General features: G+C 36.2%; 1 protein-coding gene across 6 annotated transcripts in view; it reads left to right on the plus strand.

Annotated features, from left to right (window-relative positions):
- The window catches only part of SDK1 (sidekick cell adhesion molecule 1), a 1,240,677-nt gene that overhangs the window by 1,127,425 nt on the left and 100,090 nt on the right, over positions 1-13,162 (plus strand). For 5 of the 6 annotated variants that reach the window (XM_074200552.1, XM_074200555.1, XM_074200553.1 and 2 more), the window contains 3 exons: positions 1,414-1,549; positions 2,997-3,056; positions 4,861-4,962. In XM_074200552.1, the coding sequence (XP_074056653.1) occupies positions 1,414-1,549; positions 2,997-3,056; positions 4,861-4,962 (298 nt within the window). The remainder of the gene's footprint in view (positions 1-1,413; positions 1,550-2,996; positions 3,057-4,860; positions 4,963-13,162) is intronic. The other variant, XM_074200554.1, reaches the window with a different exon arrangement.

A 13,162-nucleotide genomic window follows, 5' to 3' on the forward strand; every position in this document is an offset into this window, starting at 1 on the left:
TGCATATTTATACATGTGTGAATATATATGTAAATATGTGATCCTGTACCTTAAACCCATCTTCTTTGCCACAAATAGCCTATTTCATCATCTGTCCTCTAGAATCCTAGATGGTCATTGTATTGACCATAGTTTAAATAGCTTTCACATTTGCCTATTTTTAAAGTGTTGTTATTACACACATTTACATCCTAGATCTACTCATTCCATTCTTTATTATATAAGCTCTCAAAACTGTTCATTTTTTTTTCATATTGACATTGTAAATTGTTCTTCTGGTTCTGCTCACTTCACTCTGAATTAGATTATATAATCATTCCTGTCATCATTTCTTATAGCACAATGGCATGTCCAACACATTCAGATAGCATGATTTATTTAAGCATTCCTCAACTGATGGACATTATTTTAGTTTCCAGTATTTTTGCTATCACTAAGTCACAGTGCTAAAGTGATTTGCTCAAAAAACAACTGTCAAGTGGACCTTCTGACTCCAGGGTCAAGGTTCTATTCTAGATGACACTGCTTCCAAAAACACAAGGTCCTAATTTCATGGTATGAACAAAAAGTACAAAAGAAAGGAAAGCTTACTATGAGGTGGAGTAAGGGAAAAGTTCATGGAAATGGTGGGACTTGAATCAGGATGCAAGACCATCAGGGTTAAGTGACTTGCCCAAGGTCATACATCTAGTGTCATGTGTCTGAGACTGGCATCTGTCCTCCTGATTCCAAGGGTAGTGCTGTATCCATTGGGCCACCTAGCTGCCCCAGGAATAAGCCTTAAATGTGGTAAAGAAAAGTAATAAAATACTAAAGGAAATTCTCCAAAAGACTTTCTAGTTTCAGCCTCCATATAAACAGAAAGAGTTCCTTGTCTCTTGAGTTTCCCTGTCTGTCCAACACTTAACTCAAAGTAAGGATAATGTTTACTGATTGACTGACTGATATCCAAAACAAATAGTAAAATAAGCCAGTAGATTCTAACTTATAACCCAAGAGCTGTATGTGGGTACTCTTCCTTGGTCTTTGTTGGTCAATATTTTTAGCTCCTTATCTTCTGGTTTAGTTAAGTGATCCAAATTGCACTTGCCCACCTTCACACATGTACATGTGCACATGAACACATGAAAAGACTTAAATAACTTGCAGAATCAAGAAATTCAATGCTCTAAAAAACTTGCACATTGACATCATAGCCCAGGAATCAATGTCACTATGTCACATTAAGTCTTGTTTTGTAAAAAAAAATCTAAATTTTTCCTATTCATTTATACTGTTAGATTATCCAGTCAGATATCCCTTCACATTCTGTAGTCACCTTTGTCTAATTTACACTGAAATCAGGAATAGAAGGCCACTCATTTTATTTCAATTCCCATCCTTCATTAAGTAAATTTGACCTTTTCTTTGCAGCCACCAAGGGATGAGAGTTTGAATGGTCTTCTTGTGGGATACCGAATCTATTATCGAGAGTTGGAATATGAAGCTGGACCTGGAACAGAATCCAAGACTGTCAAAAATCCCTCAGCTCTAAGAGCAGAGCTCACCCGTGAGTATTCTTTCCCTCCTGACCAATATTCTATATTTACATAGGATTAAATGACTAGTCAGATATAGTTAAAACACCTCTTGGTAGAGCTCAGTAGAATTGCTGACAAATTATGAGCATTTGGAATCAGAAATAAACTCTAATAATTGATATACTATTTGATCAACCTTAGGGTAGCTAGGTTGCTCTGTGGATAGAGCTCTGGGTCTGGAATCAGGAAGATCTGAGTTCATATTGGACCTCAGATGCTCACAAAGTTGTGTGAACTAGGACAAGTCATTAGCATTGTTTGGTTCAATTTCCTCAACTGTAAAATGAGCTGCAGAAGGAAATAAAATCCCAAATGGGGTTACAAAGAGTTGGCCATGACTAAACAACAACAACTATGACATTATAACACAATAGGAAAATGAGAGGACTGCATTTTAACTGCTTTGACGGTGGGCTATATTGCTCCCTACCACCTTCCATTGTCTTAGGTTATTTACTACAGTGCTATTAACTGCATTTCTCTCATGCCCCCTGCTTCCTGATAACTCATTTGGTGGTAACCTTTCATTTAAAATAGATTCTTTTCATCCAAATAATCTGTAGAAGCAGAGGTCCACTTGATCAAATAGCAACTGTTTTCCTTCTTTTTATGTTTCACTGCTGTAGTTTAAAGTTGGCTTGATACCAATGGTACAGATCCAGTCATAATTGGGGAAGGAAATTTGATGAAGGGAAATGATTTTTCAGAGAGACTTCAACTGCCTTCACAAAGAAATATTGACATATCCCTTAACTGTCCCTTGCTAATTACTAACATGCAGTGATGTTTTCCCTGGGTTTCTTTTATTGTTGATTTTTTTGTTTTTTTGAGTGTATTTGTGTATGTATGTGTTCGTGTTTTTTTTCCAAACTTAACAGAATACTTTTTGATACTAGAGATCCTCCAACCTCAAGCATAGATGCTTAATCATTTTAGTTATATTATAGAAATTCATGATCTCAAGTGTCCTTCAGCTTTAGGTTTATTCTGTCCTTTTAGGACCAATGCCCTGTACTTCAGCCTGAACAGGCTGAAAATGATGCACACTACATAATAATTGGAAAAGTAATTTCCCCAACAGAAATAGCTTTGAGTTCTTCTAGTATGGCTCTATGGTATATCTTGTCAAATACTAATTTGTTCCATTTAATCAAAGGAATAAACACATTTCCCCCACGTCGTATATTTTCATGGCTTTCTATTTTATGAAGGAATGCAGTAATCTCTGGCGAATAGTATGATTTGATGTGTTATGGGAGGTAGTGTGGATTTTATCGCCCTTTGAGTTGTAGTGCTAAAGCTAGAACTGGGCCTGACTGTGGTTTGCATCATTTCCCTCTGTCTCTGCTGTACATCATTTACAATAACTATTTCCCTGCATGGTAACTAGCTTTCTGCTTTGCTTACCCTGAATAGCCCAAAGCAGCTTCAAGACAGTGAACAGCAGCTCTGCATTAACAACGTATGAATTAACACGTAAGTGAACACTGCCTTCGGCACCAAACCTTTGTAACTGTGGAAAGTACAATCTGGGCAAGTATTATTGGCCCTCTCAATGGGCCAAACAGAAACTAGCTTGAATTAATGACTTCTCTGCTTTTCAACACTTGCTAATGATAATACTACTAATAATAAAATAAAAGGAAACACAAACAGATATTGGGAAAAGGAATTTAATGACTTATAGGTCTTCATGGTTTTTAATAGTAAGAGAAATATGACTTGTTAACTCTTTCTTTCTAATTCCATCTGAATTTAAACCAAATCATACTGCTTTTCCTTTAATTCTTCCACAGGGATGGTTTCCAGCTGCAAGGAAAGGATTAGGGAGGGACTCAAAGAATTTGTTTTTGATAGAGAAGGGCACTGGGTTAGAAAATGAATAAGCAAAGTTAAAAGGCCAACTGTTTTATAGTGATGATGGTTCACTAGATAGTGTTTGCTCCAGGCTTTTGAATCACATATCTGAAACAGGCCAAAAAGTTAGGCTTATACCTCACACAAACCACATGCTTACTTTTACTCACATATGTGCCATTTTCCTCCTGTCTGGGCCTCACTTCCCCCTCACAACTTGTCATTAGAATGAACTCTATTGTTCAGTCAATCTGAATCAAAAAAGCTATTTCCTGTGATTATGTATTATTTATAAGGTAACACTATTCCAGAGATGGCACAGATATCATTTAATGTGAATTTGAAACCATAGAAAGATGCTGGACTCAGAACCCAGAGATGGCAAGCAAAAACCCATGTAAATTTCTCTGTAAAGGTGGATTTGGAAGGCTATCAAGGGATCAGATTCACTGAACCTTTATTGGGCTAACAATATGCTGGGAAATTAAATTAAAAGAAAAGTCCCCTTCTTAAGTAAAAAGGGTCAGTACTATGACACCTTTGTACCTTTGTATCTAAGTACACATGCACAAATGTAGGAGCTTAACTCACAACTACCCACTGATGGAGTTGTTTTAGTCTAAAGGGAAGTCTTTCAACCTGATTTTGTATTAATTGAATATTGGTTGAATATTTCTGCAGACCAGATGAGTGCCAAATTTCTCCTCTGAAAACCAGTCCTAGATAATTAGATTTAGACACAATACATGATAATAAATAACTCTAGAGCAGGTGTATACAATCTGTGGCCATCAACATCCAGTCATGTGGCCATTATTGCAATTTATTATTATATTCTTTAGTAATATGAATTACATTGTAGTCATAAATAAATATTAAATTCTATATGTGATCCTTGACAAGTTTATATTGGGTAATATGGCCCAGAAGAATTAAAAAGTTGTACACCCATGTTCTAGAGTCTTTGGACTATTTTCTCCTTTCTTCTCATGTTGTTCTAGTCAAAGTTCTATTCTAGTCAAATCAAATAGATTACTATTAAACACCTACTATGAATAATGTACCTCACTAGAATTGTGAACCAATAATATAGCTATGCCAGAGCCATATTTTGCAATCCATTTACCAAGTATACTGCAGAAAAGACAATTCAGGTGCAGTGCTTGCCTCTGAATACAGAATAAGATGCTTTTCTGCAATGTAGCTGCTTAATTAATGATTAGTAGCAAGAAGGGCATTACTTGTAATGATCTAGCTGAAATTTTATATACATTCTCATAATGACTCTGCATTTAAGAAAGACTTCTAAAGAGATTTGGGAAGTTCAGAAGGGAATATATATATATATATTTTTTAAAATAGCTAATAGTCCTGAGAGATGGGTGTTAAAATATTTCTTACTCATATTTTTTTAACTTTGCAGATTTGAAGAAATATAAACGCTATGAAGTGATAATGACTGCATATAATATCATTGGGGAGAGCCCAGCTAGTACTCCAGTGGAAGTCTTTGTAGGAGAAGCTGGTAAGCACCTGCTATATTTTCTCTTCAATATCACTATTTTGAGACACTAAAAAATAGAGTAACTGGAAATTCTGTGTTATGCCTTTCACAACCAAATATTACAGTACCTATGCTATTCCTTCTCTCAGCTAAGTAATCTGGAAGGAGAGATAAAAAAGCTTTCCAGAATTATGGTTTCTCCAATGAACTATGCCCAGCTAGAAAAGGCTAACTGTTGAAAGTTATGATTTCCTTGATGCCAAAGTGAATCAGGATTTGCTTTTGAGATTAAAATAGCTGAAGTTAAATACTTATTACAATTGGTTATTGAAAGTTGCTCTAATTAGGGGACCAAAAAAATTATTGTTGCAACAGAAAACTCATATGGTATATAACTTGAATTAAAAACAAACCAATCCCCCAACCCTTAGGACAATAACTGGAATAAGTAGTAAGTATTTTGCAAATTTGTGTTAGTTGATTAACAGACAATCATTTAAGAGGAAGATCTTGACAGAAATATGCTGTTTGATTCTAGAACATGTTGAACTTGAGGTATTATTAACTTAGTGAGCAATTGGAGAGTACAGTACTGTGATTTAGAGAGTATAAAGGACTAGAGATAGAGATTTTGGAGTCATTCACATGTAGGAATCAGTTGGACCCATGGAAATGAATGAAATCATCAAAAGAAGAGAGACTGGAGAGTCAGGAACAGAAACTTGGGGGTAGTCATATATTTAAGGATTCAGAAGGAAAAAGGAGCTAGAGATGGAAGGGTTGGGATGAAGAGAAGAAAGCAGGAGGAAACCAAGAAAAAAAAAGATTGTCAAGAAGAAGGAGGTTGGTCAATGTTGTCAAATGCTAGCACAGCAGAAATGAGCATGAAGGCTAAGAAAGCACTAGAGGATTTGGCAGCATGGGTGGAGGGTGAAGTTGAAATTGAGTGTTGCCTATAGCACCAGATTTACAGAGAGATAAAGAATGAGTTGAATAGGCAAACAGAATTAATGAACATAATTGAGCATAGAATTAAAAGGAAGTTTAGAAGTGACAGAGAAGAAGATTGGGATAGGAGGATTGTTGGAGGAGCAAACAGGATCAAGGGAATGTTTGTGATAAAATGAATTTTTTTAAATTTTTTAATATTTTTATTCTAAGAAATTCAGAGCATTTCACAGACATTGACTCAGACTTAGTGAAAGGAGGTACACTATTGCAAAGAGGTTAGTATGTGACAGATGTTCCAGCTTTGAGTATGAAATTTTGCAATTTGAAAGTAATGTTTCTTGCACTTTAATTATTTAGTTAGGTATCCCATAACTTTGGGATGAATTTCTTTGGAAGAAACAAATATTTTCATGAATAATATGGAAATTTTAAGATATTTGCATCTAGTTTAAAAAAAATAAACACTTATATAGCACTGAACTTTACCCCTTTCCATGTAACTTCTCATGTACCCTCTCCCTATAGAACTCCTAACTCCAATTCATTATAACTCCGCCCCCCCCCCCCACACACCCCTCTCCCACTGCCCCATTCACTTCCTCCTTGTGAGTCAACCCTACCCAAATCTCCTAGTTACCTACTTAGGATCTAGATTCTTTGTAGCTTTAAGTAATAATTAAATGAACCTCATCCACTGGGCCCAATTTCTCTGTTATTTTATCTCTTTATTCCTAAGCTCTTTGAATCCCAAGACAAGCCCTAGGCTGTGGTTAGCCCTGAGGAGTTTAGTTGTAAAATCAGGGAAAAACAAGTCATTAGTCATTACAGTATTGGGCACGTCATACCCAATAAATACATATTGAGTTGGAAGTTCATTTAATGAGGTTTGTTCCAACTTTCAGAACAAAGGATCAGTTTAGCCTTAGCCATGTTAGGCAGCTTTCAACGTGCACTGAGAAACTTTTGGCCTCTCAAAAAAACTTCTGCTCAAACATTTTAATACAAAAAAAAAATTAGCAAGAGAACAGCAATATAAATTTTGTGCCAAATATTCATTCTAATGATTTGTCTTTACTGAGAAAAGCTGGGATAAAAGTGATTGGAATTAATTTCCCATAGCAGGTGGTGTAGAGTAAGTGGAAAGAGATGAAACTAATAGAACAAGGTAAAAAAAGCATCAGAAGATGCTTCTCACTAAACTAAGGTGATAAATTTCCTTGCAAGAAGGAGAAGGGGAAAATGATGTCTGTCTCCATAAATGATGGTGACATTGTCAACCTTCATGCTTCAAAGGAACTGATGCAGTGGCTTTCCCCCCACTCTTTTTAATTTTTTTCATAATGAGTTTTTATGGTAGTCTCAGCAAGAAAAGGGAAATGAAAGCCAAAGTGAAGGTCTGGTAGTTGGAGACCTCTTACTCTAGAGTCATGTTGAATGTCAGTCTGCTGGATGGATAACACAGCTGTTTTCATTCCCTTATGTGCCAATTTAGCCCCTCTTCAAAATGTCCTTCCCACTTGTCATTCAGTTATTTTCTTCCCCAAGGATTTTGTTGAGATGAGTTCTCCATGTCCTGAAGGCTTTGGGAATCCCAGAATGTTAACTTGTAAACTAGCTGAGTAGATAAGCTAAGACCCTTGAATACTTGCAGTGGCAAAAAATTAATTCCTTTCAACTCCTCCCTGCAGAATTTTGAAACAGAGTCAGAGCCTGCTTAGAGGTCTTAAAGGCCTGGAACAATAAAAGCATTTTCACACATTGGAACTGGCAGCTACAATCATATTCCAATTGGACCTTTTAGCTGTTTCACTTCAGTATTCATCTCTATTTGTTATATTTATGCATGCAAAAGACTGTACAAAGATCAGAATTTCAACCCTGCCAGCAGAGCTGGGAGACTCTAACTCACCATTTTCATTCTCAACTCTGCTTTATAGCACCATATTTAAATCTCTGAGACACCTTATACCATGTTAGAATAAACAGTTTGAATATACAATCATTCCCCCAACCTTTTTTTTAAACAATAAAAAGTATTGCAAACTTGTTGTTGTCGAATAGCCAGAAGGTTCTAAAACCCTTCTGGGAAAAGAAAAATGGAAGTCAATTCTGGATAAATTTTGATCCAATCAAATGATGGGACCCTGCGGCTACATACTATAGTGCAGTAAAATAAAAGAAGAAATAACTGCTCAGAAGATGTGATTTAAGGTCTGAGCTAATCCTTAGGCATATAAGAAGAAAAACATGGAAACATTTAGGAGGTTTTCAATACAAGCCCAATCCTTATAATGAAGTATGGTAAAGATAATGATTTGTTAGGGTATGCTTAAGTGGTCAAGTTTTGTTGATAGTGAAGCCAAGAGGTGGCTAGGTGGTGCAGTGGATAAAGCACTGGCCCTGGAGTCGATTTCAGACACTTAATAATTACCTAGCTGTGTGGCCTTGGGCAAGCCACTTAACCCCATTTGCCTTGCAAAAACCTAAAAAAAAAGATAGTGAAGCTGAGACAGCATCCTCCCCTCTCTCCACTTTTTTTAATTAGCTGTACTCTAACCAATCCTACCTCCACATCCATCCTTACCTCTACTCACTAAATTCCCAAAGTAGTCAAGATCTTTATGATCTTTAATATAGACAGTTGCACTATTGTTGGTCACATCCAATTCTTCATGATGCCTTGGACCATAGCACACCAGACCCCTTTATCTTCCACTGTCTTTCAAAGTTTGTCCAAGGTCATTGCTTCTATGGCAGTATTTACATCTCATCTTCTATTGTCCCCTTTTCCTTTCGCCTTCAATCTTTCTCAGCATCAGAGTCTGTTCCAATGAATCCCATCTTTTCATTATGTGGGCAGAATATTTAAGTTTCAGCTTCAGTATTTGACCTTCCAGTGAATAACCTGAATTAATTTAAGTATTGATTGATTTGATCTCCTTGTTATCAAGGGACTCTCAAAAGTCTTCTCCAGCACCACAATTTGAAAACATTGATTCTGCAACACTCAGCTTTATTTATAGTCCAACTCTCATAGCCATACACTGCTACTGGAAACCTATGTCTGCAAGGTGATGTCTCTGATTTTAGTATGCTGTCAGATTTGTCATGTTTCCTTCCAAAGATAAGTATCTTCTAATTTCATGGCTATAGTTGCTATCTGCAGGGATCTTTGAGTCCAAGAATATAAAATTTGACACTACTTCTATTTCTTCTCCCTCTGTTTGCCAGAAAGTGATGGAACCCGTTGTCAAGATCGTAGGGTTTTTTTTGGTTAAACTTTAAGCTAGTTTTTATACTCTCCTCCTTCACCCTCATCAAGAAATTTCTTAATTCTTCTTCACTTTCTGCCATTAGAGTGGCATTGTCTGCTACATATCTGAAATTGTTGATATTTCTCTTGGAAACCTTAATTTCACCTTTTGATTCATCCACTGTGGCAATTTGCCTGATACGTTTTGCATAGAAGTTAAATGAATAAGATAACAATATACAGCCTTGTCATATTCCTTTTCCAATCTTAAACCAATCTGTTATTTTATGTTTGGTTCTAACTGTTGCTTCTTGGCTTACATATGTGTTCCTCAGGAGACCAGTAAGATGATCAGGTACTCTCAACTTGCCACATTTTTGTGGTGATCCACACAATCAAAGGCTTTAGTATAGTCAATGAAGTAGAAGTAGATTTTTTTCCCCCTGGGACTCTCTTGTTTTCTCCATAATCCAGTGAATGTTAGCAATTTGGTCTCTAGTTCCTCTGCCTCTTTGAAAACCAGCCTGCTCTTCTGGTAATTCTGTTTACATATTGCTGAAGCCTAGCTTGCAGAATTTTTTTTTTTTTTTTTTTTTGCTTTTTGCCCCTTTAAAAGTTCATCCTCTACTCACTGGAGTCGCAGGTCTTCCTTTAGGAGGGCAAGTGGCTCTGGATTGTGATCCCCAGACAAATTCTCATGCCCTTGTACCTTTCCTTAGTGCTTATCACTTCATGGTGGCTGCTGTTGCTACTGCCATTGCCAGTCTCTCTCTCCCTTAACTTCTATCAACCACAGTAATACATAAACTATATTTTTAGTCTCTAAATTCTTCTTGGTCAGTTTCTAAATTATAAGTGAATTCTTTTACTTTCTGCTTGAACCCCTGAATCCTTTTTTTGCCTGGCAATGACAGCATCATCTTTTAGAATTTTAATAGCTCAGCTGGAATTTTAGCACTTCCACTAGCTTTATCATTAACAATGCTTCCTAAGGTTTATGTGAATATTCCCCAAATAAGAGGGGTCCTTGCTGACAGTCTTGGTTTGTTGCAAAATTCATTTCTGTTAACCTTCTCAGCATTTGTCCTAATCAAGGACAAATGTTACCAGAGGTTTTGACTGTAAGAAAGAGCAAAACAAAATTAGATGAACAATCATTTAATAACATTTCTCCAAGTTGAGAATTATACTAGTATGCATGGGGGGAGGGCCAAAGGACTAGACCCTCCCCCAATAAATCATCTTTAAATAGCATTGTCCATAGGGAGGTATGACCTGAGAAGTCACCTGGTTTGTCCATACAAAGAAGGGTACAATCCCCCAATGTGGGATGGGGAATAGGTGAGATATGGAAGAAGAGGAGAGAACCCAAGGGGGAGGGAGGAGGCAGGGGAGAGTGGGGGGATACATTCCACAGAAGAATCTACAAGACCTTCAAGACAAATACATGCTAGAGGAGCTTCTGATGGGATTAGAAGGTGAACTTTTTGTGCTTTTGTTTTTTTCTATTAAGGGAGCCATCTCTAAGCATCCTTTTTTATTTTTTCAATTACATGCAATTGTAGTTTTTCAATAACCATCCATTTGCAAATCTATGAGTTCCACATTTTTCTCCTACCCTCTCCTCCCTCTCCTCCCCTCCCCAAAGTCTGGTAAAAGTTGTACATGTATATTCATGTTTAACATCTTTACCATATTAGTCATGTTGTATAAGAGGATTAGAAGGGGAAAAAAGAAAACCATGAGAAAGGAAAGAAAAACATAAAAGAAATTTTAATAAAGTGAACATAGTATGCATTCAGAAGCCATGGTTTATTCCTCTGGATATGGATGGTATTGTCCTTAGCAGATTTTTCAGGATTGTCCTTGATCTCTGAATTCCTGAGAGGAGCTGCATCCATCATAATTGATCATCTCTCAGTTTTGTTTTAATGTGCACAACGTTCTTTTGATTCCCCTTGTTTCACTTAGTTCATGTAATTCTTTCCATATGCATCCTTTTCAAATGCTAATTGCCTTGATTACCAGAAGATTCTTTAGTATTTTTGACTGGACCTCTCCCATTCCTCTTTATTCCCTAATTTGATCAAAAACAGGCTTTATGAAATTGGGGAATTTCCAGTTACTTGTTTCAGAAATATGTTTAAAATATTCACTTATGACACCTACTTGACACTTGACTTCATTCTCCAGGATGTCCAGTTCTGGACTATTGCAGTCATCTCCTAATAGTTTTCCATGCTTCTATCCTGTCCTTTCTCCAATTAATCCTCCTCATAGAGGTGAAAATAACCTTTCTAAAGCACAAGACACTCCCCTGATGAAGAAAATTCAGTCACTCCCTATTGTCATAATACATCCTAAGACCTTAGTTTGACATTTAAAATACTTTAATTAGATAATAGTGTGTTTTGGCAGATGTTTCATATATATTCAGGCAAAAAATATGAATTACATCATCTGCTAAGCTAGTCAAAATGGGGGATGCTGTCAGTCCAAAACAAACCCCAAGACTCATGATACTTTTTGAAAGAATTTTATTGTCAGTTCAGCAGAGTAGAGAAATGAAAAAAGGTGTGAATCCCACTCAAATCTCTGTTTTACATAATATAGAGTTCAAACAAGGGTATAAGCTAAGTAACCTCCATATAACTAGGTTGCTTGAAATGTATATAACAGACAAATATTCAATAAAATTCAGAGGTCAAATGTTGTAAAGCCTGTGAGGTAGGGTCCAAAACATGAGTTTTTGGTTTTTGTTTTAAAGTAGACTCTAGTCTTGGGTGGGTAGTCCAAAAATACATGTGTTTTGAATGGTCCTAAGGCTTGGGTGGATCCAAAATAAGCACTAGGTGGGGACCTAAGCATCCTTTGCAGCCAGCTTTGCTCTGAGAGCAGTGTGAGCTATAATATACTTTGGGTTAGACAATTTCTAGCCATGTTAAGGCAGGTTCAAGTAATATTAATAAATAATAAGTACTTCTCCCATGATGTGTAAAAGCACAAGACATGTTACCCAATTTTCAAGTGACTTACAATCTAAATGGGAAGAAAAGACCTCAGAAGCATGTATAACAGAGTAGTGGGAGGCAGAGTCAATTTGCATTTTAATTTAATTGCGTGCTATATATTTTAAAAATATAAATGGTTTTATCAATTAATCAACATGTATTTATTAAGTGGCTCCTAGGTGCCAGGCAGTGTGCTAATTTTGGGGGATACAAATGCTATGAATGAGATAATTCCTATGCACAAGGAGCCTACATGCTAAGAAAGGAAATACAAGCCAATCATTATGCTTAAATTTAGTTGTCTAAGTGTCTTCTGAAGTATTCTATAAATGTTTACCTTTTAAATTTCTTCTGACCCTGAATCAATGAACTTTTGAAATAAAATTCCTTTGGTGTTCACCATAATGAAAAATATTACTCAAGTCTATGCTTACATGGGTCTAGATGCTATAAAAGTTAAATAATACAAGTCAATAAAAAAACTGTCCTAAGACAATCCATGATTAATTGCCAAATTTGTACAGATAATAAGTACTAAGAGTTCAGAGGAGGGAGACATGATTACTGTAGGTTGAAAAGTCTAAGTGAAATCCAAATTTAGCAAATATTTATTAATTGCCTCTTAGGTACAATACACTTTGCTTTGCCCTGAAAATGAAGAGACTAAAGGGATTTGGTTTCATATTCTGTTCCCTCAAGAAGTTTACATTGCAATGGTGTAAGAAGGGAGAAATATGACAAGTATAAGAAATAAAGTATAATGTACTGAAGTGACAAAAGAAAAAACAGTCATTGTGCTCTAGGTGTATTTCAGGAGGGAAATTTGATTTGGTGGATCAGAGAAGAGAACATACAGAAGGTAATTAATACCTTTGAAGCAAAATGGGCATTCCTGAAGAGAGACATAAAGAAGGAGTACTTTCTCATTATTGGGGGGCAGAAGCAGAAAATCACATGTCAACCTTAGGTAGAACATGGAGTATATAAAGAGAAGTTATTTGAAATA

This window comes from Macrotis lagotis, chromosome X, assembly GCF_037893015.1.
Source record: "Macrotis lagotis isolate mMagLag1 chromosome X, bilby.v1.9.chrom.fasta, whole genome shotgun sequence".
Lineage (NCBI taxonomy): Eukaryota > Metazoa > Chordata > Mammalia > Peramelemorphia > Peramelidae > Macrotis > Macrotis lagotis.